Source organism: Phalacrocorax carbo, chromosome 1 (genome assembly GCF_963921805.1).
Source record: "Phalacrocorax carbo chromosome 1, bPhaCar2.1, whole genome shotgun sequence".
Lineage (NCBI taxonomy): Eukaryota > Metazoa > Chordata > Aves > Suliformes > Phalacrocoracidae > Phalacrocorax > Phalacrocorax carbo.
In genome coordinates, this window is record NC_087513.1 from 137,150,283 (window position 1) to 137,176,220 (window position 25,938).

Sequence of the window (25,938 nt, forward strand, 5' to 3'; positions counted from 1 at the left end):
TCAGCATGTATTTAAATTGGGAACTCATTGCTGCAGAGGGTTGTTGTGTTTTTGAGTTCAAGAGATAACTAGACATATCATGCAAGAAAAATCCACTGAGAACAATGAGGTGCAGAGACTTCCTCCCAGCTTGGGAAGTCCCAGAGCTATAAGCTGTTGAGGCCTGGGAGAGCATGGTGAGAAATGATTGCTGCGTGCTTTCCCTGTTCCTTAACACCTTCCTGCACTCTTGCTTTCGTCCACCATCAGATATCCTGGCCACACACTGAGCTAGGTAGGCTTAGCTCTGCCCCAATGCAGAAATGTTTTTCATCTTACAAGATTTGTTGAGATACTCTGATGAAAGTCAGTGCTGTGGACATGTTTATATGCTTTATGTCAGTGGAAAAATGGTACGGCCTATGCCAAGTTTCAGTATTGAGCCCAGCTCTTGCACTAACTCCTCTGTTACTGTGTGCACCTCATTTTCTCCATCACAAAACTGGAGTTAGTTTTCCAAGCCATCTGAAAGGATATCTGAGGATTCATGCTCTGGTATTTTAGAACCATTTTTTAGTAGCATACTGTGAATATTTTATGGTATATACATGGTATATTATGGTATAGTTATGGATTGACTAAAAAATAAGGTGGACTATTGAAAATTTGATTAGTGTTTTGACAAAACCTCCACTTAGTATTTCACTAAACAGCCTGATTTTGGACAACACACTGTAAAATTTAAGACTGCGGGAAAGACCAAGTTTACTAAGCAGACAGGACTTAATGATAACACAGTACATGGCTTGTCTTCTAACCTGTTTTACCTATGGGTTTATGCTAGAAGACTTCATGCAAGTCAGTGAACACAGCAGCAGAAAGGTGTGCCTTTTCCACACCTCTGTGGTGTGGGATTTTACTCTTTGCTTACTAGTGAATAAATAACAAGCTATTTCATTTTTAGGCTATATTGTAGGTTTCCCTTGTGAAGGGGAAAACTTTGATCTGAAAAATGTGTATCAATTAGTCTACTTTCAGAGTTGCAATATGATAATTTTGGGGTATAGCATGAGGTGCTCAGTGTGCAGTCTGAACTTTCATTTTATCACTTTGCAAAAATGGTGTCATTAAAAGTTTGAAGACAAAACAAATTAACACTGTAAGAAACTTTGTTTACAAAATGCTCTGAAGACCTTAAATGATAGTGGAAAGAAATGAAAGAACTGGCCTTTTTTCTTTCTTTTCGTTTTTTTTTTAAATGCAAATAGCTCTTAGACAAAAATCCTGGCTGTTACTTTCAATTCAAAGCTATAACGTTAACCCAAATTAAATACAAGAATATGTAGGTATATGCAGAAGAGTTTTCTAAATGTTGTAAAGCTTTTTTTTAATCTTGTTATTTAATGTAGACTTGAACACCTCCAATGGAGATGTTCCCGCCAAATCTAACCACAACCAATCTGCACAAGTTTCTGACACGTGGGACTCTCCCAGTTCTTTCCAACTGCCACTGGTACTGGAGATTTGCCCAGTAATGTCCTAATTTTACTCAGAATGCTGCTCAGATGTTTCTTCACTTTATATTACTTGACCTGCAGAAGGGTCTAATACCCCAACTTTTATAAACGCCTATCCAAGACTGCCCCTATGGTATCGGAGTGTACCTTAGTAGTGTGGCTGAACACAGAAAGCTATCTTCACTCTAAATGTCATTAGCAGGCACTGCATTGCAGCCTTCATGTATTGATGAAATGAAGGTAGGTGATTTAACGGACTAGGTTTTGGATTAGCACAAATTGCTTTCTCTTTAGGCATTTGCATGCTATTGCACATGCTTTTTTTAAAAAATAATTTTTCTCTCATATCCCAAAAAGTTTCCGTTGGTATTGTGTGTTGCCTGTAGCAGATAATGTAAACAGGTTCATAGATTGTCTTCAGTGCTGTGTTTTTGTAGCTATGAATTTGTCACTAGGGAGTAGCTAGAGTACTGCATTAAACCAACAAGCTTTTTTTCCCTTGAGACAATAGGAATCACTTTGCATACATACCCACCTACCGTGCTAATGGAGGCTGTTATTTTGGAATCCATTTCTTAAAACCACATAGCCAGACTGACTGCACTTTCCACTCCTCAGTACATTTCCCCCACCAGAGGCATATATCATTCAGAGATTGCTAAGAATTCAGTAACAAAAACAAGCAATGCTATGTTTTTCTAGTGTATTTTCTATCCAACATAATCAACTATATTCTTTTTTATTAACTGAAAAATTGGAGAGTTAACATTTGATGGAAAAAGTCCAAATAGAGTATTTCATTTTGAATCCTATTTCATAGAGGAAAGATTATTTCCAAATGTGGCCAAACTGCTTGGCTATTAAGTGCTTGGCAGCTGTGTTCTGTGCATAAGAGCAATACAGAACTTTAAATTAAGCAGGGTTTTACTAAAGCAGTTGTTCTCAGAGTTATACGATTCGCACATTTGCATTTCTGAGAGGCAGCTAATCACCTGCAATCTGAATGTTGTAAAGGCTTTTAAAATGACTTTGTCACTAGCTAGCTAACATGCATTATAATTTCATTATTTCATTTCAATAAATTTCCAAGTATTTATTGAGTATGCATTTTTTTAACATCATGGAATTTCTTTAGCGTGCTTCAGGAAGGTTAAAATGTCAACACCCAGCTTCTTACTAGCTGCAATACAAGATATCTTCATGAAAAACACATCTCTCTCTTTGAGACAAAAAGCAGTAAATAATTCTCTCTTTCCTGATAAATAGAATTTAGGTTAGTTAGTATCATCAGCTAAAAACTAAAATTCACTATATTAGGGATACAGTGTACTGTAAGAACTTTCCCAGTGTTATGTGGTTACTCTTCCTAAGATAGGATAAAATTTTGTTGAAGAATCTAAGACAATTAGGAGCCCAAGCTCCCATGAAAAACAGTGATTTTATGATTCACCAATTACTTTTTGAATATTCTAGTTTTTCTCTGTTTCTGGAAGTTTTAATTTATCAAAAAGAAATTCCTTTCAATCTTCAGATTGGTACTGAGGATTTTAGTGGGTATGTTTTAATGGCACAAAAGCAAGTTTGGGATAAAACCAAGAAAACTTCTGGCTCTTGAAGAGTGTAAAAAGAGTGTATTTCTTAAAAAGAGGGCAACGGGCTTTGCAGAAATCCTGCATACATTATTTTCTTTCACGTGGGAATGCAGAGTGGGGGTGAAGAACTATCTGTTACCTTCACCTACTGTTCTTGTTCTACCAATTTGAATTGGTAATAATTTATTTAAGTAAAGCATTTTAAAATAATTGAAATACTCAAGAGGTTAAATAACCTTCTCATGACTTTCGTGCTCGTCTTGCCATTTTCAAGAAGATATATTTTATTAAAATCTACCACTGTAAATTTTAGGAGGATTTACACCTTGGGATTTTTCCCATCTGTTTTTTAAAGTGCATCAACAGCCAACACCAGGGAAATAGCTTTACAAGTTATTACCTCCAGACTCTGAGAAACTTGTTTTGAAAACTCACACATCCTGTACGGACATCACTGTGCTCACTGCACCATTCCAGGATGTAATTTAAATTCCCTACATTCTTGTAGGCTACAGTTTTTAAATACATTGTTTTACCATCTGCATTACCCTCTAAAAAGCCCTGGGTTTTTGAAACAAGAAACCTGAATGTAACCTGGGTTAGGAGCGGGTACAACAGGAGACCCTTAGCTCCTGCTGCTGTGCCAGTGAGGACAAGATGTATGCTTTTCCCCTTAACCTGCTGCCACCAGCAGGGCCCTTAGAGGGCAAATGCTACCCCTGGATGCCCACGTTACCAGTTTGCTTGCTCATTTCCCTGAACTTTTAAAATCATCTTCTTTTGTATTCAGAGAAGAAAGGCTGTCCTGACAGGGCATAACTGGATACAAATTCTTTTGATGCAGTGGCCAAATATTCTTCCATACCTAAAAGCTTAACCTGGCTGCCACTACTTACTATTCTCTGTTTTGAAGGATTTTGGACTTGTAGTTTGACACCATCAAAACTCCATTCCGAAGATTTTTGAATCGAAATTGTATTTAAAGCCTGTTATCAAATACCTCACAGTCAGGAGGCACATGGACGCCTTGCTGAGCCCCTTGGGGCATAGGCAAGAGCAAGCTTGTTGGAACAGCAAGGTTTGATGAGCAGAGTAACCGAGTCAGTCGCTGCACATTCAGCATTTATTGTACACCTGTAGTCGGGGATGCCTAAGACTGGAAGGACAAAGAAAAGAAACCCAAGGTGTCTTGTGTCATCAGAGAGGGTAGGGCATTCCCCTAGAACATGAGTCAGCTCTAATGGAGAGTTCCCAACTCTCTCTATTGACCGTGCAGAGAGATTAGGGAAGGTAAGGTCCTAACTCAGGAACTCTGCTCTTTGTTCGAGGTCGGGGGGATGAATCTATACCTGCCTGCGAGCATTTTGCTGTTAACTCCAGCAGCAGAAGCCAAGATATAGCAATACCTAAAATTATTGTGCCTCTGCCTTCTGTACACAGAAATCTAAACTAAGCATTAACTAGATTATTTAATAAAATAATAATTTACCCTACTGTAAGAATTTACAGACTAATGAGTATTGGGTATGTATAAATCCACATACACAGGAGGAGGGGATAGACTGGAGAGGAGACTCACAGCAATGCATTTGTACCTTACAATCCTTCATATATTAGATTCAAGTTTTGTACTTTGTTAAGGAGTGATCAGCCTCTGGACAGTAACATAAAAAGTACAATGCAAGCCTGAAAAATGTGCCCTTTAGAGAGTTATAGTGATAAACATCTAGTTTTGAGATAATTTAGCAAAACTCTGTGCGCTTCTGTGTCCACATAAGGGTTTGTTTATATACGGCCCATATATATCATAGACCTTTGCTTTTGAAGTCTGGTTGTGGAAGGAGAAGACACTTCCTGGACTCCTGTCTGGGTTCATCCCACTTACTTAAAGACTTAAAGGTCTTTTCCAACCTAAAAGATTCTATGATTCTACGGTCACATGTTATTTGATACCCCATCAGAGGCATCTGAATTAGGGATTTCTGGGTCATCCTGGACTTCCTCTCAATCCAGTGCTTCTTTTTGTTTTATTTTAGCTTAACGCTTATTTTGCAATAGCACCTATGAGCCAGGTAAGTGATGGTCTCAATGCAAAATCAATGTGGTAGTTCAGCTACAGAAGAATTGTGCCTTCACTCTAATCCCTGTGGCAAATTTTTATTGGGAAAAGATGAGGATTCCCCTGAGCAGTCAGTGAAATATTTTATGCCAGGAAACTGCCCCTTTTATTTCCTTTATTCCTCTTGGGAAACCCATTCACACCCAGCCTAAAAAGAATAAATAGCATTCAGTGGGTATGGTTCAGTAAAACAAGATGTGGACTGATGTTGCTATAAGCACTTTACCACAGGTACTAGGCACAACTGGGGTTTTCATGGTGTATTACACTGGGTTCTTTTTTTTTCAGGAGGTAGACAGATTATTGCTTTATATGATCTAGTTTTTCAATAGTCTTGAAGAAAACAATGATGCAAGGTTGCTTTTCTTTGCTACTTCTATCCATATATAACAAACTGAATCCCTTGTAGCTGATATTTAGGGAGGCTACACGTGGTCAGTGTGCTCACTGCTTGGAGCATAAGGAACATCCTAGAATTCTTTTCTCCCACTTTACACCAGGAAACTGCAACAAAGAAAGGTTCTCATTCTGGTAAATCATAGTCCAAAAGCCACAACCAATGTGTGAGTTCAGTCACAGGCTTCAACTTCCAGACTTCAGTTTATCTCACCTAATTATAGACACCTGAAGTTAAAGATCTCACCTATGCTAGTCAGCCAGGCTTCCTCCACGGCCAAGAAAAGAGAGGCCCTTGTGGTAGGATGTTCACACCTGGAGAAGTGATAGAAACTACTTACTGATTTCTGCCTCTCCTCCTCAGAGTCCAGAAAAAAATTTTAGGCATTGCAGATCTTCATTAGATGAGAAAGTGATATGAGTCCCACCCGAAACTGTGCCTCAGTTACACATTTGCGCATGAGGATGAATAGCTACCTACCTTTCAAGGATGCTATGTCATACAAAAGAACTTTGAGACAAAAGCTGCCACATAATTCTTAGATCGAAATTTGGGGTATGAGTTATGTTTCTAATGATCTTTTCCCAAATTAGGAAGCAAATTCCCAGTGTGGTTATGAATTGACTATAAGTCTGTAAACTTGTATCACAGGTCTTTTTCTTTCAAGTTTTGTGTCCAGTAGCCTTTTGATTTTTACTTTACATGAAGGTTTTGTACTGCCTAATACGCAGAGCTGAAATTACTACTGACTTCTAAAAGATTCCCTTCACTAGTACTTACTGGTTTGCTCATAAAACATGAGTTAAAAGCTGAAAGCTGTTTTTTTAATAACACGGTAGCTTTCATAACATGTTCTATGCCCAGTAAAAGCAGAGACCAAGAAGTCTGTCAGGTTGTTAATGCAGTCAAGCATTTTTCTCTTTTAGGTTTTCCCATCTTACATATGCACACACATGCATACATCTCCATCTGCACATATCTTCTTCTAGCTGTGTAGTTACATAAAAAGTTGTGAATATATACACACTTCATGAATTTTAAATTTTTTATTTATGTAAACATTTATAATAAGAGACCAGGGATCCATTAGACCAGGAGCTGTTCAAAATGTACAGTAAGTAATATGGGTGGTGACTGCCATTGCAGTTATATCACAGTAGGAAAAAATCATGTAGATGAGTAAGTTCATCTCAATGGAGTATTTTCCTGTTTTGCAGATGATATTGCTCCTTCCTAATTTTACTTACTTCCTACGTATTATACTTCTGTGGTAGGCATCAAACATACCCAAAAATGTTTGTATCTGGAAAATTATCCAGCTCGTACTCAGCTGAACTATAACCATGAGAACATAAATCAAAGTATTGTATCCATTAAATTTACTGGCTTAGATCACATCCTGGCAATGTCTGGAGTACAAGAGCCAAAACTTGCTCTGGAGCCCCCGGTCTATGCTGTTTGGTCTCCCATGATTTGCTTCATGTCCTGAAGAATGCATACCTGGGGACTGTCAGCAAAGGTGCCTCCCCAGCCCTCCTAGCTTTACTGCTTATGCTAGCTTTCTGAGGCTTAAACTGAGTTCATTAATCCAAACAGTAGATTGATGGGATCTCTATAATCCTCTAGTTCTTAAGCAATAAAGAATTCCTTGTGCTGGGATATGAAAAATCTCAGACTGCTCGTGCCTCCACTGAGTCATTTCTTAAATGTCAATTTTTTATGGGTGACTTAACATAGCAAGAACTTAAAATGTACCTTGGCTGAGAGCTGATGAAATGAGTTAGTGGCATTAAGTAGGGACTTGGTAAATGTACCAGCACTTTAAAACATACAGAAGCAAAATTCCTATCGGTCATTGGGTACTTGGGAGTGCTCTAAATGTTCCTCTGTTACAAAGTGTTTAGGATGTTATGACTAATGTGCTCTGTTTGAAATCGCAGGTTTATGTAACTCGGCCGACAGCTGGATGATTGTTCCCAATATCAAACAAAACCACTACACAGTGCATGGGTTACAGAGTGGCACTAAGTACATCTTCATTGTTAAGGCCATTAATCAGGCGGGCAGCAGAAGCAGTGAGCCGGGCAAGCTCAAGACAAACAGTGAGTAACGTGAGATCCAGCACGCTCACATTCTTCTCCTTTCTTGCCTTCCTTTTTAGGTTTGATCTTTGGAAGATACAAGAGCACAGAGCAGCTTGACTTGTTTAAAGTGCTTCCCACAATGAAAGCCACTTATTTAACTCGATTCAGGACTGCCAGAGTCTTCAGTAGGGCAGAATATACTTTGTGTTTTTTTGATAGATGTGTCTGTAGTTTGGTCACTGGAAATATCATTTAGGAACAGAGCCATCACATGTGAAGTGATTGAAAGTACTCTTTTGTGGTTTTGTGTTAATGTCCTCTCTATTCTTTTTCCTCTACAAAGCAAAAACTTTTATTATGTTTGCAATAGAACATTTTTTTTTATAATGTTCATAAGATAATTGCTAGTTTAATTTTATCCTCCAAAGTGATCTCTTTCTTAGGACACTAGAAAACTTTCTTAGCTCCATCCCTCTCAGTTTTTTATGGAGTTCAACAAGGTGGTAGAGTAGCCAGAGATCCCACTTCAGAAAAACAATGGTTACACAAATTATTAGCAGATGTAGTATAGCAATTTTAAGACTGGTTTTCAGCCTTTTTCTTCTTGTGTCCCAGCCAATCCCTCAGTCGTGTAGTCATCACAGGCAGCTCTGAGTGCTGGAATGGGATCACTGGGATTTGTGCATCCTCTGAATCCTGCTTATTGTAGGGGAGGGTGCTCGAAGACGGGTGATAGAGAATGTTGCAAAAAGGAGGCTGCAGGGAATGGAATGTACAGGTTTCTCATTTTCCCCTTTCTGCTATTAACCTGGCTTGCATTTCTATGTAAAAGCTTCTCACAAACCCCACATATGCTACCAAGAATCCACTTACTGTTAAACCTGGTAACCTACAAGAAAATGCATGACCAGAGGACCCATTTGGAAATGGCAATCTTTTATCCTTTTGTCTCTGTGACCCAGTGTGGTACAAAAGCAATGTCTCAGGTGACTGTGAGAAGTGATGTGACCAGATACATTTCAGTACAGAGACAGACATCTTTCAGATACTGCTTCAGCAACACAAAGGCTACTAAACAGAGAGTCGGGCCGTAGGTATTTTACTGCTACCAAGCAGTAAGAAAAAGCAGCTAAAATGTGCCCCAAATACTTACCAATGGGTTCATTTTATACTTGATCATAATACACAACTAAATACACATTATGAAAGTAGATTATAACTCCTAAAGCCAGAAGTACTCCTTGTCTAATTCCTGACTCATCTCTAATAACGTTAATTGAGAATTAGTATTGCCTCAATCATCTCTATTTTAAATGTCTGCATCTTCAGAATGCCTAGAAATCTGAACCAACACATATCGACTGTCACTGTTCAGATGAACTTAATTTGTTCTTAACCCCCACATTAACGCTTTCAGGTTTACTGCATGAGAAATGCTTCACTGTTCCTTCATAAATTCTGAACAATATCCATCTTCTTTGAAGTACACGTGTCAGTGCCTGGCGCAGACCTCATGAGAGCACTCATTTCTGTCTTCTGTGCATGTCTTCAAATCTTCCGCTTACATTTTTTTTCCCCTTGATATGAAAGACAGTCAGAAGGGAAAAGGGCTTTGCTGGACCACTCATGGAGTCATAGTTGCCTAGTTGTCTCCTGGTGGAGCTAAATGATCATTCTGCTTTTTGACACTATGAGCAAACCTGTCAGAATTGTGGTGGGCTTTATATACCTACAGGGTTCGGTTTACCAAAAAGCTTCCTGTTATTGTCTACAAACCTTGTGCTACAGCCAAAGATACTTGCCAAGAGCAACAGCCTCAGTAATGTTTTTACACCATATTATTTGGACCAAGTTACAGTTCACTTCCTTCTTTTTAATGCACAGTATCCAGCACCGCATGGGCATCCTTCCAAAGCGATCCTGAATTGTTGACTGCACTTGTTATAAATAAAGCTGTGAGTGAATGAACAGGCAGGGCTAGTGATTCTTCTTATTTTCAAACTCATTTTGTGGGATTCAAAATCATGCTTTTTTGTAGTAACAATGAAGATGTTATTTATGGAGCTTTATCCCTAGAGAATTAATAGAATGTAACTTATTATAAATCTAATATGCTGTGAAAAAAGCAACCCTCAGACCTTTATTAGCATGTATATTGGTTTCAATTACATGCAAGAATTAGTGTATTCAGGTTACCTTTAGGTCAGAGATAATGGCCATGATGATTATGCAAGGCTCTTTTCAGAGATTATCCACACCGGGAAGTTAGTGCACAATGAGATTGACAGTAAACTGACAATGCAAACTAGCTATTGGGGGGGCAGAATAGGTTAGCTGATCTTGAGAACACTTCAGAGGAGGAGATGAATATGGTTATGTAATCTTGTGGGCTTCTTAGAGGCTCACTAATCCACTCTCCTTTTCAAAATCAAATCCAAACTATTCTTCTGCCATCTTTGTGTCTGCCTCTCTAGGTCAGCCATTTAAACTGGACCCCAAATCTGCTCATAGAAAATTGAAAGTGTCTCATGATAACTTGACTGTGGAACGTGATGAAACATCCTCCAAAAAAAGTCACACGCCAGAGCGATTCACAAGCCAGGGGAGCTACGGAGTAGCTGGCAACGTGTTCATTGACAGCGGGCGGCATTACTGGGAAGTGGTTATAAGTGGGAGCACGTGGTATGTATATAAAAATATATATGAAAAGAATCACTCATTCACACCATATAGGTCCTGGCACAGTTTCTCTGACAGAGATCATCAGCAGAGGCATGGGGAACAGTACAAGAGCAGGACAAGCGTATACTTTCACATAGTTTGTCAGACTATTTTCCCAGTCTCCAGCACTTTTGGACTCTGGAACTAAATCTGCCAGACAGAGCATCTTTATATTTAGTGGCCTTCACAGGTCGTCTACTTCATGGTTGAGGGTGGTTGTTTTTTGAACCCACATACAGTACATTTTAAGATTCCAGTTAACTGGCGAGCTCAGAAAGTTTCATCTTGTATATACAACAGAGCAAACTTTCTAAGTGTGATCATTTCTTTACTAAACCTGAAAGATCCTAATGTCTTTTAGTAAGAAAAAAAACAAAAAGAGGACAATTTGATGATCCAGTTTCACAGGGGTGAAGGTCAGATTTGCTTCTGGGGAGGGGGTGTGGAGCAGCAGAGCTGTAGGTCTGTGACCCAGGGTATGAAGCAAGGGGCAGGAAATGGAGGAGTGCATTCCTCCGCTCCTGAATGATCCTCTGTGTCATACAGGGGTGGATTTCAGGGGCCCTTTAGTCTGTGGAAGAGATGTCATCCTTTGGGATTCAAAGGCAACAATCATGATGGACATTAATGGAGTGGAAAAATGAGTAAGGTCTTCAGGTATGCCCACTGTCTCAAACAAGAAAAATGCTGTTTGCCAATGCCAGAGCTAAGGGATGGAAATAGAGTAACTTATGGCACATTAATCTCTTGTTGGTTGAAAGCCCAACAAATACTGCAGTGTCTCTAGAACGTGAGGAACTTTTACATTTCAGTTATATATGAGAAATCAGGTATTTACCCTCGGTGTCCATTAATGAGAGCATTTTCACAATCCTTTTACCCTGCACATCTTACCATAAATTACAGTTTGCAGAGCAAATGTCTTCACCTACAATTGCTTCACTTGGCCCAAAACCCAGTCTCAAAAATGCTCATTTGAATCTAAAAACCACACCAACATCTGGCAAAACATATTTGGGAATGGCAAAAATGTTAGGGGTTTTTTTGTGTCCTTTGATGTTTACTCTTGCATTCCTTCTTCTGGGCCATATATTAAAGGAGCAAGGAGAGATCAGATTAGCTGACAGATAGCAGTGTATTTTCAAATCAATTAATCCCTCTGTATTCATCTGTTTGGAGGTGGAAATTTGAGGCCCAGTGATCTAAACTCTGAGTTGCTGAGTACTCAACAATCTTCCTTTTGAACACCAGAAGCAAGTGCTCCAAAACATTACCATAGCAGCCAAACTGCAAACAATACGTGGGACAATAAAGTTTCCCTGACCTGACCTCTCAGACCCCAAAAAAGAGATGGGGAAAACCATTAATTAAGCCTGTGCAGATACCGCAGTGAATCATCACTTAATCAGAACTTAACCAGCAGAAGTAGGAGGCTTGGGCATTCCAGTGAGTCCTCTGATCTAACATTTGACTTCATTGAGGGACAAACGTGGCAGGAAGCATTTGTTTCCTTGACTTGTTTTCTGTTTTGCAGGTATGCCATTGGTATTTCCTACAAGTCAGCGCCGAAGCACGAGTGGATCGGGAAGAATTCGGCCTCCTGGGTGCTGTGCCGCTGCAATAACACATGGGTGGTGCGGCACAACAGCAAAGAAATCCCCATCGAGCCCGCGCCTCACCTCCGGCGGGTCGGGATTTTGCTGGACTATGACAACGGTTCCCTTGCTTTTTATGATGCTTTGAACTCTCTACACCTTTACACTTTTGACATTACATTTGGGCAGCCAGTGTGCCCCACATTCACTGTGTGGAATAAGTGTTTGACCATTATAACTGGCTTGCCTATCCCTGACCACCTAGACTCCTCCGAGCAGCTCGCGTGACTGCTAAAAGCCAAAAGGTAGGACAATGCGTCTTCCCGGGGCGGCCAGGCGGCTGCTCGCAGGAGCTTGCCCAGAGCTGGTGGATCACGGAGCATCCCAGCCATCACTGACGAATCTGGCCAGAACTGAAAAGGGAAGAATATCTCTTTACTGTGTATTTTGTACGGAAGGACAAGAAATGGCTTTAATAATATCTTAGAACATTCTTTTGAACTTGGTTTTGTTTGGTTGGTTTTCTATTTAGTCTCTTACAGGAAGATTTATAAATTATTTATAAAAAAAAAAAAAAAAAAAAGAGAGAAAGAGAGAAGGGAAAGCCTGGTTTGGACACCTGGAAAAAGACTTATTTGTTTTGCACATTGATGGTCCTATTAATTAAAGTTTCATCAGCCCTTTAGGTCATTTTATTTTACAGTGGATAAAAGCAGGAAGTTGGAAGGATGAAAGCTGCACGGTGGACAAGTCAGTACACTGCAGGTTTTATTCGTGCCAATATTAGCACTCTCATTACTGGCCTTATTGAGTGCAAGATCTCCTAATTTCTACTTTGCACATGGGAGGGTGCAGACCAAAAAGACCAAAAATAAACAAGTGAGGAAGTGCAGCTAGCCAACACAGCAAAAGAAGACATTTAAATTTACTTCTGTTCACAGGGCAGTGCTCCCTCTGTTCATAAAAAACCATGTGGAATGTCTCCTAGAAATATGAGTGGATAAATCTTCTGGCGATTTATTTTGTTGATGGCAACATTCCCATCTACCAGTGCTTTGCCTTCGTCTCTGGGAAACATTGTAGAATCACTCAGGATGTGAAAGACTGATACCATCTCTGAGAATCAGCAACAGTGGACGAGAGCAGCCGATCCAAGGTCTGACTGTAAACTAATTTGATAAAGCACGGCATCATTTAAGGATTGATTGTAATAGAAGATGTCACGGTTCTGATGGTAGACATGTGAATGCTTATTGGTGATTTTACAACGTTCAACATAGCAAGCCCCACCAACAACTCGGAAGTGAGACATGTGCCACTTTACCATTGATTTTAAATTAAATACAAAAGTTTCATTGTTGTACACTATGTAGGGTCTATAACAAAGCAAGGAAATGTGTTTTACATGTGCTGTATGGAGAAACACTGCAGCTGGGATTTGCTCATAGTAATCATTGGCCTGAATTGTTTGGGAAAGCATAGTTCTCTGTGAATGAGGAGTAACAAGTTTTCAGCAGCAGTAGGAATCTGCACGGGCAGGCCCTACATTCATCCTGGTGTTGGTGGATGAGCTTCAGTGAAGGCAATAGAGGTTGTACCTACTTTATCTCAAAGCTGAATCAGGTGCATTTTTCTTCTCTTTTCCTTCCACAAAATAGAAGACCTTTGTAATTACTTACAATGCTTCTGTATAAATGATCATTTGGGGAGATGCTTGAGGCATATGACAACTTTAAAATAATGTTTTCCTACAGTGGTTTGTTTTTACTAGGCACATGGTGAAAATCTGCCTGTGGATAAATTGAATACCAGCTTTAAGAAAACATTTGCTCAGTAATTTGTAACCAGCTTTAGGTGTCTTTTGACAAGGATGCCTTAATGCACTTTGTTCACTAATGAATCCAAACTAAAATGGTCCCAAGCTCAGCTTCAGATTTTTAAAATACTGATTCTCCAGGTACCAAGCTGTACTACAGTTTGCTTTATGATGATGTAGAAAACTTACGAGCAAGATGAGGCATACATACATGCTTATTTGATTTTTTTCCTTTTTTTTTTTAATAGAAAATAAATGCCTATCCATCTTCCTTTGATTTCCCTTTACATGTCCTGCTAAATGCTAAATTAAATAGAGAAAACTCTGACAGTACATTGCTGGTGCCATGGCTTTCAGCTAGGGCTGTATCCCATGGTTCACAGGGGGAGTCACTCATCTTTCCGGAGTTGACATAAATGAGCAAAAATGCGTACATATAGAGAATTACAGTGTTTATCATAGTGTCTTTAATAACAAAGAAATGTATATCCTCAAAAATGAAAAAGTAAATAAATTCCCAAACATTGCATTTTATAATTGATCACAATGCTACTAATACAATCTGAGGTACATTGCCCAGATGGTCTGGCCTGGGGTGTTCGGAAGGTAGCTGAGACGGCGTGAAAATTATTATGATGACTTTACAGATGACTGATGCAAAACAGCGATAAAAAGATGCAGGAGGAAAGGAGTTTTAATGTAGGATTATTGCCAAGTTTCTGCCTAAAAGGAAAGGGTATATTACCAAAGAACATGTAGCTAGGCTGTGTATCTTCTTTTTGCCAGAAATATTAAATCTAGAAGCTGATTTCAGTAGTGGACAAACTGTTTGGCCATACAATGTTGGCAGAGATTGAGCTGGATAGAACTAATACCATGAATTTGGAAAGATCCCCTATGATCTCACATATTTTCATTGTAAAGATAGACCATGAGTCTAAAGACAGATCATGGTTTTGGGCAATGTAAAAAGAATGGCCTGTTATCTACAGGCCTTGCTGTATGTTTTTTCTTTTTTTACATGGAATACTTCATTTGGAGCTAAGCCACATTTCTCCAGTGGACTATTCAGTCAGTCAGTACTCTGTGTATATATGTATACATGTGCATGGGTACACACACACCAGTATATGCACAAATACAGTGTGTAGTTTGTTTATATGCATACATACATGTATACACACACCAACTGAGAGTAATTAGTCAGGTGTTCCTTTTTCGCTTGTTTCTTGGGCAATTTCATATTCTGTATGACTATGAGGAAACAAGTTTGCTATGAATGGTATTCTTCTGGACATTTTTTAATGAAAAAATCTGTTTATTTTACAATACTTGATTCAATGCCTGATTAATCAATAAAAACATCCATTTGAAAATGTAGCTTCTGTGGTCTGTGGCATTTTGCATGGTCCATAGTAATCAATTGAAATCTGGGGGAATGGTAATCCTCATGTAAAAATAAAACATGGTACTTTAATGTAGTGTGCAGTCTTAGATGAGGGGTTTTCCCTGATTTTTGAAAGTTTTGTGACTAGGAATGAGGTAGCGTTGAATAATACCATGTTTAACAAAGGCAGATTTTTGAGGTAATGGTCTGCTGAGATGCAAGCGATGAATGTAGTAGATAAAACCTGTGTTCGTGTAATGATTGTTTCAAATGTGTATTTAAAACCCAAGCTGGGATTCAGCAGGGGTAGAGGAAACTATAGCACAATTTTTTTGGAAGATAGTAGCATTGGCTCAGAGTAGTCAAAGCTCTTGTCTAGCTTGAGGTAGTGGAATGGTGGGGGACTTTTTCTGTCTGAGGCCAGATAAGATTTTTCATGTGTTAGGCTCCCATGTGTTAATACACGCCCAATGGGGAAAAAGTCATTCAGGAATGCACTGTATGTCATATATTATTTAGCAGACTGTCTCCAGCCCACTGTAGTTTCCCATTGTTAGCTTTCAGAGAGCAATGAGAGAGCTGAAGTGGCTGCCTTTTCTGTCATGAATTTATTCTTTGTCTGTTTTGGGTATCCTGTTTCTTGATTGCTCAATAAAAAGACCCCCACCAAGCAGTTGGTTCTAAGGGTAGGAAGCATAAAAATTCCTCAGGTGTGGGTACACTGTGAAAGCTGGAAATCAGCAAGTACAGGTGAAAACACATGCACGTTCTTTGTTATATTAGCAGTAGTAGGTCACTAAACAGCAGCGTGCATCATCCATTTCAATCCTGCATCTTAATTGCAAAGACTATATATTCTTTCCATATTAGAAAAAGCAACAGGAAACTATTGATAGCGCAAATTACATTGTCAGCTATTTAACCTTTTTTTTTTTTTTGAGATGTCCAGCGTTTATAGCACTATGAGGAACTATTGGCTGTCGGGGTTTTCATTAAACTGTTATTTGACATCGAACCCAGTATAAGCATTTCTTTCTTAATTATTCTGATAAAGCAGATGCCTAGTAGTTCCCAGATTCTGCTTTTAGTTACAACAGCACAAATTCCAGACAAGCCCATGCACCAAAACAAAGTGAGAACTGCTAGTGGCTTTTATCTGTATCACCAAAACCGAGGCTATTCATTTTAATTGGAAACACTGTGTCTTCATTTCTGCTTTAGGAGTGAAGAAGTGTTGGATCCACACAGAAAGCACACAGTGAACCACCTCAGTAACTGGCCAGGGCATGCCTGGCCTGAAGGCCACAGGTAGGGCAGCTTTGTGGGGTTAGTGATAAACAAAAAAAGTCCACAGGTTGCTTATGTAGTGATGTACTGGCAATTTTCTTGTAACAGGATCTCTGATGTCCTCTCACACTTTCCAGTACTGGAAGTATGTATTAAGATATAGGAATGTAAAGTGCAGTCTTTTCCCGTGCTACTGGGTTGGTTGCTCCTTTAGAAATTAGCATCTTCAGTGTAGTGTTCTGAACTTCAGCCATAATCTTTGTCTTCTTCACGTGGAGAAAAGCCCTGGTCACTCCCACGTGCTCATGGTGAGTGTTCCAAATTATGCTGAGCGATTAGTTCTTATTGCACTTTCTGAACTGAAAGAAACTCTCTTTACATTTTAACCTTTGATTTAGCACTTGATTTTCATATGAAAAATTAAGAGACTAAAGAGCAATGATGCTAACAATGCTTCAATGTGGATGAGACTCTTGGTTTGGACCGTGAGGCTCACGGCATCTGTGTACATAAATCTCTGTGCCAGGATAGACTGATTGGTCATTTATGTGGGAGTTGAATAGTACAGGTGCAAGAAGGTTTTCTTCTGAAGTAGGCTTTTGCATTAACTCCACTCTTGGAGTGGAATATTATCTTTCTATTTTTTAAATTGATTTTCTAATTCAAGTGCAGACCATGTTAGTAATAACATAATCTTTTACCATGTTACTTATTTTAGCAAGCCCTACCATGTCATGTGTCTCTGGCGGGTCGCTGAACACATTAGCTGCAACCATAACCTTTGAAACATCACCTCCAATGTGTAGACTGATGCTTAAGCCATTGACCAAGTGTATAACTTTCCCAGGTGGGATTCATCTTGCTTTGAGTAAGGAACTCTAGCACAAATGGTGATACCAGATCAAGGTGAGAGGCTCATATATTTCACAAAGATAATATAGGAAAGATATGGGCTTGAGTACCATCAGCGTTGAGGCAGTTCTGGTTTAGAAGCACGACAATGTATTAGGAAGGCATGAAGTCTTCTACAGCAATGTGACCAACAGTGTTATTATTTCTGCTGCCTGAGAGAGGGATGGAGGTAGCAAAAGAGGGAGTTCTGGAGCAGTGCTGAGAGAGATCATTCAGGCTGACAGGGCAGCTGGAAACATGCCTCTGCTCCCTGCCCTGGCACCATGCTGCAGCTGTGCAAAGCAAGTCTGCACCTATTCTTCCTTCTGTTACAGCTCAGCCCAAATTCACATTCCCAAATGACAGGGAAAAAATATTGCAATTAAATGTTTTAAATCTTAACCTGAATAAAAGCAGCAGGGCAGGGATGACAGCCCCAGGCCTTGATTCTCCTTTATTCACCCAGATTTTTGTGTCTGTTGACTTCAAAGGGGATAGTCCTGATTTACATAGCGGTAGGTACAAGCTCATGAATCTTCAGCTTCCAAAGGGTCAAACCCCAGTGAAGCAGGAGACCCTGTGTGAACAGCTCAGCATTCCTATTAAATCATATGTTTGGAGAAAGAACATTAGCTGCTAGCAAAACTGCAGTTTCTCATGAGCTGTTTCCCAAGGCCAGCACAGGTGTGTTTTAAAACGTATGGTTCTTTTAAAATGTATGGTTCAATAACATTCTTCTTGGGTGAATTGTTCAGGCAACGCTTTGCTGTTTCCTCCAAGCAGGGTGGGAACAATTCTTTTAGCAGGTGCTCTGTTACTTTTATTAAAATCATGAGAACGGCAGATACATAAGTTATGATATAATGCTGCAACATAAGACTATTGTTCTTGGACTTCCATTTAAAAATGGATAATAGTTAAAGCAGTTTAGAAGTCTACTTCCTCTAACTGTTTGTCCTAATGCATATAAATATTTGAATGTATGGAGATGTTTCCTCTCAAGGAATATCGCCTCTTTTCTTTTTAATACACACAGACACATAGTAATTAAGAGTATTCCTGGAAATCCATGAGTTCAGGGAATAGCTTATAATCAAGCCTTTGAAAGACAGCAAATGGAGGCTTTGTGTTTTGCATAACATTAGTCATTGAGCAGGTGAAAAAAGCTATAGCTGTTTAGATCACTAAATGACAGCCAAATGCCACACAAGAGGATGGGAAAGTTTTCATTAGCAATTTTTTTATTTCTCCCTCATTTTTATTTTGTACGGAAAACAAACTATTCCACTTGAAAATATTTCTCTGTTATCCTTCCATTTCTTCACCTTTCTTTTCTGCTTTCAGTCTCATTTTCAGCTTTTAAATATTAGAGTAGCAAGAAGTATATATTTTAAGAAGTTGGATTTATTTTTTTATTTCCTTGAAAATTACCTTTTTCAGATGGCTCACAGAAAATTAAATGAGAAGTCAAAGTACTAATGCAATATGGCAGCTTGAAACTCAAGAATATTTTTAAAGTAGAAGTTAAGGAAGAGTGCAGATAAGCCTGTCACTCTTCTACAATTACTGAATTATTTGGTTTCATTATTATGGGCTTAATAGTATTGTGCTCTAATTAAAACAGTGTTATGAGACCTGATTAAGGAGCACAAGCAGAGGAATAGTAGATTATTTTAGGATAACCCTGGAACAAATTCCCTTTAGTAGTAATATATATATTCAACCTTATTAATGTCAGCTTGGGTGGGTTTTTTTTTCATTTTTAAATATACTGTGTCCTTTCTAGCAGTAGTTCCCAGCCTAGAAATATGTGTCTCTTTTGGGAAACATAGGGTCTAATTCTTTATGGAATTGGGGAAAAAGCCCTCAATATGGTAGGTGTGAAGGTGGTGCTAGCACAGGAGGAACATCTCCCACTGGCAGGGGGCAATTTGATCTATATTTCTGTCATCTTGTCTGTGCAAGTAGTAGTGATGGCCAAACTGAGGATCAAATAGGTTCATACAGATTTGTGGGAAGAGGTGAACCCCGACTAGTGATTATAACCAGGGGTAGACCCAACCCAGAAATAAAAATTATCAAATGGAGATTTGTTCCTTAATAGAGTCAGTATCATACCCTTTTAATTTCTTCAAATGGCTGTGACCTCTCTCTCAATTTGTCCGTTTACGTCCACATGCTCATTGTATATCTGTTAAAATTGGAGTTGAAAATATTTGGTGGTTTTTTGTCAATCTACCTTGGAAACAGCATTGTTGATACAATGTCAGTAGCTTATGGCAGAAGGTAGAGGTGAGGAACAATGTAGGACCTAGAGAATAAACACAGATGCAGCTTGAGTTCAGAACAGCATAATACTGCTCATATACATAGTTTCCATCAATCCTAATTTAAATTATTCATGTATGTTAAGAGAGAGAAACACAACTGAATTCAGCCTTGGCATGCGCATAAATAACAGTCAGCACAAAGTAGCACAAGGGCTGAAACAATTGAAAAACAAGACTCTTTTCTGTAAAATTAATAGTTGATGTTTTTTCTTTCCTAACAGATGGGTCATAGCGTTCCTACATTGCATATAGTTACACAAACAGGAAGTATTATTAAGAAAGTCCCCTGAGTTATGCTGTAAATCCTTACAAATGCAAGACCAACTGAGGAAATTAGTATAAAACTTTGAATGATATACACACAAAAAAGAAAACCAAACCCAAGAACACACACAAAAAAAACCCCAGAAAAAAAAGTTATTCACAATCAATAATTCAAACAGCTGTACCCAGACCATTCTTTCTAGAATTCTGATGCTGCCTTCCTGTATCCCCCTATGGTGGGGATGAAACAAGAATGCTTTGTCTTTCTGTTCTTATGAAGTCAGTGCTCCATATTAGTACTACTTGGAAATCTCTGAGGATGAATAAATCTAGTAGGAATAAGTACAGAGTTCTCACCAGTCGTGAAGCCTAAATAAGCCATTAGCCAGTTTCAAGGCTGAATTACCATCAAGTTAGGAATGCTTTCATGTATTTTTAACCATGCAAGAAGAAATATATAGCATTAAAAAAAAAAGTGACCGATTTTATGTAGATGTGGGAATAGACGTCATTCTGCTCAGCTACAAAGCTGCTATTTGGTACAGGGACAGGAAAATATTTTTATGGGTTTGGTATAAAGCACCTGCACTTGTGCTGCTTCTCATGAACACAGAAGTACTGTAACCCTAGGTCCTGGCAACCTTTTATCTGTCTGTGGATTTCAAAAGCTCTGCAAATCATGCTGAGGGGTGAGTTGGTGTGTGTGGGTACAACGTCCCCTAAAAGTGCTCCCACTGCCCCAATTTTTCCTGCTTCCCCAAAAGTAGAAGGAGAGGAAAGCCAGCCTCCAAAGGTCTTCAGCTCTAATCCTCCCCTGACCCTTCTCATGGCAGGAGCAGGGAAGCCACAGGCTGGCCTCATCTCCACATCTTGTGTGGCAACAGAATTATGCTATGAAGCTTTTAGCAGGCCTCTCTGGCTAAGGACCCTGACCCTGCAGAAAAAGAGGTTAAACTAGCTCCACTAGCAGGGTTCAGCCATTTCTCCAGTAACTTCCCCAGCTTCTGCTATAGTCAGAAAATGCAAAGGAAATCTGCTGCAGGAAGGGTGTGAAGATGACATGCCTTCCAAAGGCATGTCAAAAAGGCTCAAAGAGAAAATTTTAAGTGGCATCCATCCTCATAGGAAGGTCTGCGTTAGAAAGCTGGGATACATTTTTCCATGTTTCAATGAAGGTATGGAAAGCTGCCTCCTTATGCCTCAGGTTCGGTAGTGCTTGTGGGCAGGAAGGCCTCGCAGTTAATTCTGAAGAGTGGAAAATCATTGTCCCATGTTTTTCTCCCCACTCTCCTAAAAGTTCGACAAATGGGAAGAAAAAAATCCTCAAATTCCACTGCACGAAGGCTCATACCACTGGTCTTAGTTGTCAAAATGAAGACAATGCAAAAAGAGGCAACCAAACCTGTATGTGCAAAATTGTTACTAGTTACAACTGACATATTTTTAATCAGATATTATAATAGTAACAGAAACAAAGTGGAAGATTTATCACGACTGGAACTCTGACAGAAAAAGACAGAAACAGAGGTTGAAGACAGAAATAAAATAACTGGGGAATGCTCCTAGGAAGGTAAGACCAGAAAGGGTTGCTACCCCAGTGCAATAAGTCTGGTAGAACCTCATGTGGAAGACTGAAAAATTCTGGTCTATTGTAGTCAAGAAAGGTGTTACTCAGTAACACTGGATCAGAGAAAGGATCATCAGAAGGGAAAGGCAAGGGAGAGACTAGGTTAGAAGGGGAGATGTATATGTGGTTTATCCAGTCTAGCAATTGCTATCTGAATGGAGATAAAGTTGTTGTGTCTGTAAACACATGATTAGGGGTAGCACCAGGAAAGGAGAATAACAGTTTTCTGTAAAAGTCAATATTGGTACAAGAATAAATGCAATCACCCTGTTTATGGACAGTTAGATCTACAGAAATCAAGGTTACTTCACAGGACAGCAAGAGGAAAAAGGGAACCTTGCTGTTTCTGAGATGAAGCTTTGTGGGTGAAATTAATCACATTTCAATCTAAATGCCTAAATATTACTTGACTAGACCTAAGCATATTTTCTAGGCATCTTCTATAATGAATGGAGGGCAAATAACATCTCCAAATATACATCCCAGGTATTCTAGCAACCTAACTTGGAACGGGAAGAAACCCACTTCATGACTGATCTTTCACCATTGGTCATATGAGGAGTCACAGGCAGCTAGCGTGTACTTGACACCTGCCTTTTAGATAGCTAAAGGCAGATATAGTGACTACCACTCTATATATTTAGCAAATGGGATATTGACATTTTTATAGTGCTGCTTATAGAGTAAATCCATTTCTTTGGATATAATACAGAAATTTATAGATGGCTTCTGACTTAAAACCCTTGCTGTGCTGAAGTAAGCAGGCAATTTTTCATTGGCCTCAGTGAAGCCCAGGTTTCACCTCTTAAATACGAATAAGGGGAAATATTGTAAGTCTAAGTTGTATTAAATGTAGATATCTCCCCTAACCAAAGACTGTTCTAGCCACTGAGTCCTTGTTTTTTCAAAGCAAGTTATTTATAATAATGCTTCAGTAAAATGGCCATCCAGGCAGTCAATGAATGAAAATGCATGTATTTGACCACAGAACAAGCCACCCTGGAGACTGTATGTGCTTGTATTCATTCTATTGCACTGATCATGTGCACTAGTATTTCAGACTCCAAACTGGGTTGCTTATCCAATGCTGCAAAATGGCGTTGTTCTAGCATTATCCTTAAAGTGTTTTTAATGGATGCTGCAATCGGATCTCCTCTGGTGTTTCCTTAATTCAACATGTAACTATAACATTGTACCAAAGCTAGAATAGCTAGATACGAGTTGACATGGCTGTGTCATTCATTCCTCAAAATGGCAAGGTATGATAGACCTGAGTACAAGTATCAAACTCACAATGCCTGTGCCAAATGGATTTTGGTTTTGGAATCAAAAGGTCCTCAGCATAATTTTCCTGTAGTGGAAAACTATTCAACAATTATAAGTTAAAAGGAATATATAAGAGATAGCTGAGAAGTGCTGGCTCTTTAAGTCGGATGCTGAGGTCAAAAGTACTTATTTTACCATATAATTTATTTGCATCTTCTGCAAAGGAAATAGGGCTGGTTCTCTGAAGGAAAACTGAGAGTCCTTTTGGTATTCATGGCAGATTGATTCGGTTGGCTACCGTGCAGAAAATCTTAATGGGGAGAGAAAAATTTCTGTGGATCGATGTAAATATCCCTTTTTCCAAGGTTTTATCTTAGACTCACCTCTTTACACTGTATAGGTTACTTTCAGAGGTTTCTTTTTTGCCTGTTTCTAAAGAGCATGAGTATTTATGTAAAGATGCTGTGGTGAGGTATGATTCATCCTTCAGGTTAATAGAGTGCACAGTTGAAAAAGCCCTTCACATGCAAAGTATTGTTAACTGCTTGTTTTTTTGCAAAAGGGAAGGAAATGACTCAGCCTTCAGAAATGTTATAGTGAAGATTCTTGATGTTCTTTAGGCTGATAGAAAAAGAATTGCTCAAATAAAAGGTGAGAATTTCTGCAGGAAGCACTTTCTGATGGGAAAAGGATTAGTGCTCCAGGAAGGAAAACTAGGCAAACATTTTGGAAAAGGCTTGGCAAAGAGGGATTTAATGGGGTTCAAATCCCAGTGAAAAATGGAATATGAACAGAACTGAGATAGTCTGCTGTGCTTTGGAGGGACCCATCTGAGGATTTCTATTTGCAGGGAGTATGGAAATAGCTTGTGAAACTGCACTGGCCTATCCTGCTTAGGGGTCTCGAAGTTGGAAGCAGCAGCAGAAAATAAAGGAACTGCAATACAGGTCCAGAAAGAAGGAACTGGGAACATTTTCTTTTCCTCTTCTACTGATTAAAAATAAAAAGAAATTTGAAATATCCACAGCAGGAAACAACACAGCATGAAAAACTTTTGTAAAATGACCGTCTTTCTCCTTACCTTTGTGATTTGTATCAATGATTATGGAAATGCAGACAGTTTTAAAACTGTAACTTATTTTCACTGGTTGTGGCAACTTGCTTCATTACTTTTGTTAATTGTCACTATTTAACAAAATGTTCCTTTACTTCTGCTGCCTAAAACTCAGCCTGTTTCATGTGTGAGCAGGGCTTTAGATCCTTAGGTATTTCCCAATCCATCAAGCGTGGAATAATCCTATCTCCTGGGCCCTTCCAATAGCATGGTGGGAATGAAGAGCCACTTTTTTCTGGCTCTACTTGACCCTACCAAGGTTTTTAGTAAATATTGTAACTAGGCAGGTACCGTGTTCCTGAGGCCTCTAGGTTTGAAATCTTGGTGGGTTGATGTGGCAGAGGGAGGGCTGATTTGTCTTTTACACAGAAGCAGGCACTGATTAAGTGGTTAAAAGCAATGATGGATGGTTTTGTGCTGAATTGCTAGAATGGAATGTGTCTGAAGGGCGGTGAGGACGTTTGATGCTGGATGATGAGGAAGTTTTGCCAAGACATTGGTGAGGTCTCACTATCGAGGGTGTTCATGAAATGTAACTACAGTCACTGTAATCCAAAAGGATTTTGACAAAATCTGTGTAAGGTTATTGTGCTCCAAATGGTGTTAAAGTATGGAATTTATGTAAATGAAAATGAACTGATGTTTAGTTATTGCAATAAGATACTGCAGATGTATTGTGGGATACATATAAATGAATGTGTAATCTAGATGATTTGGGTTATGAAAGATGGTGCTTTGGCCATCTGTCTGTAATTTTCTTTTACCAGGCTAAGGAAATTGTGGATATGAAAAGAAATAACAATTTATTAGCAAGTTTTGGATTGTATGAATGTGTCTTGATTTTTGTAATAAAGAATGTTAACTCTACCTCGTAATTTCTGCTAAAGTAAACCTGTAACTTTCCGTAATGATTTTAGATTTTGAATTTACAAAAGTAAGAATGGTAGTTAAACCTTATCTAATCTCAATTTAAGATAATGGTCAACAGCCTACTAATTTGTTCATGAATCACTGCCTCACTAAGGAATTCCCATTGAAGGGAAATCACGGGGCATCTGCAGCTGGAAGCAGCTTTCTGGAAGTCTATCCCTGTGATAACCTTGAGGAAAACAGTGAAAGCTGTAGTGAGGAAAAACACCAGGTCAACACATGGGGGAATTTGCCTGACTTTATGACCAAAGATAGCAACCTTCATGGCAAGGGGAAGGGAAGGGCTCCCAGCCTTCACATCCTCACATAGATCAAGGTAACTCCCTGAAACCAAGCCGCTCTTCCCTGCTCACACAAGCTTTCTTCTCCAAGTAATTTCAGAGGAACTGAAACAGTTCTGGAGCAAAATTATTTTGTGGTGTAGGACCATTGAAGTCAAGGGTAATAACAGCCCAGCTAAATTTGGAGAGGTGCACAGGTATGAGAGAGAACAAAGAGGGGTTTACTGGGATTAATGAGCTGTGGGCAAGATGAATAAAACAAAGTTCAGAGGATTTTTTTTCTCTCTCTGAATCAACATAGTTTTGGGATTATCTCTGCGTCACAAATTCCAGCCAGCAGAATTTAAAAAAATGGTTAATTTCACTTTTGGCTGAAAGAGAGCTTTCCATCACATTCCTGCTGCCTTGGCTCAGAGATACCCTATCTAAACTTGCTCAGAACTGTTCATCGAGCACATGCTAGAATAATCACACTGATTTAGTGACATTTTATTCCTGAAAAAATGAAAAGAATATAGAGTACATGAGCCAACAAAAATACATGATTTATAAACTCTACACTTTTATCCTGATGGATGCGTGACATGATACGTAGTTAATCGTTCCTTGAATTAGCATGCTTTATAATCGCTTTAGTCAAGGGAAGCTCTCAGCGAATTCAGTGTGCCTGCAACTATCGCAGTGCTGCGCTAGTGTCCCATCAGCCCTCCCCAGGCAGGGCTAGGCCGCGCCCAGGTGCTG

General features: G+C 39.1%; 1 protein-coding gene across 4 annotated transcripts in view; it reads left to right on the plus strand.

The window, feature by feature from the left end:
- The window catches only part of MID1 (midline 1), a 255,745-nt gene extending 230,892 nt beyond the window's left edge, over positions 1-24,853 (plus strand). For all 4 annotated transcript variants that reach the window (XM_064475584.1, XM_064475591.1, XM_064475568.1 and 1 more), the window contains exons 8-10: positions 7,545-7,706; positions 10,163-10,370; positions 11,944-24,853. In XM_064475584.1, coding sequence (XP_064331654.1) covers positions 7,545-7,706; positions 10,163-10,370; positions 11,944-12,292 — 719 coding nt within the window. In that variant the 3' untranslated portion in view covers positions 12,293-24,853. The remainder of the gene's footprint in view (positions 1-7,544; positions 7,707-10,162; positions 10,371-11,943) is intronic.
- Positions 24,854-25,938: the final 1,085 nt, after the last annotated feature.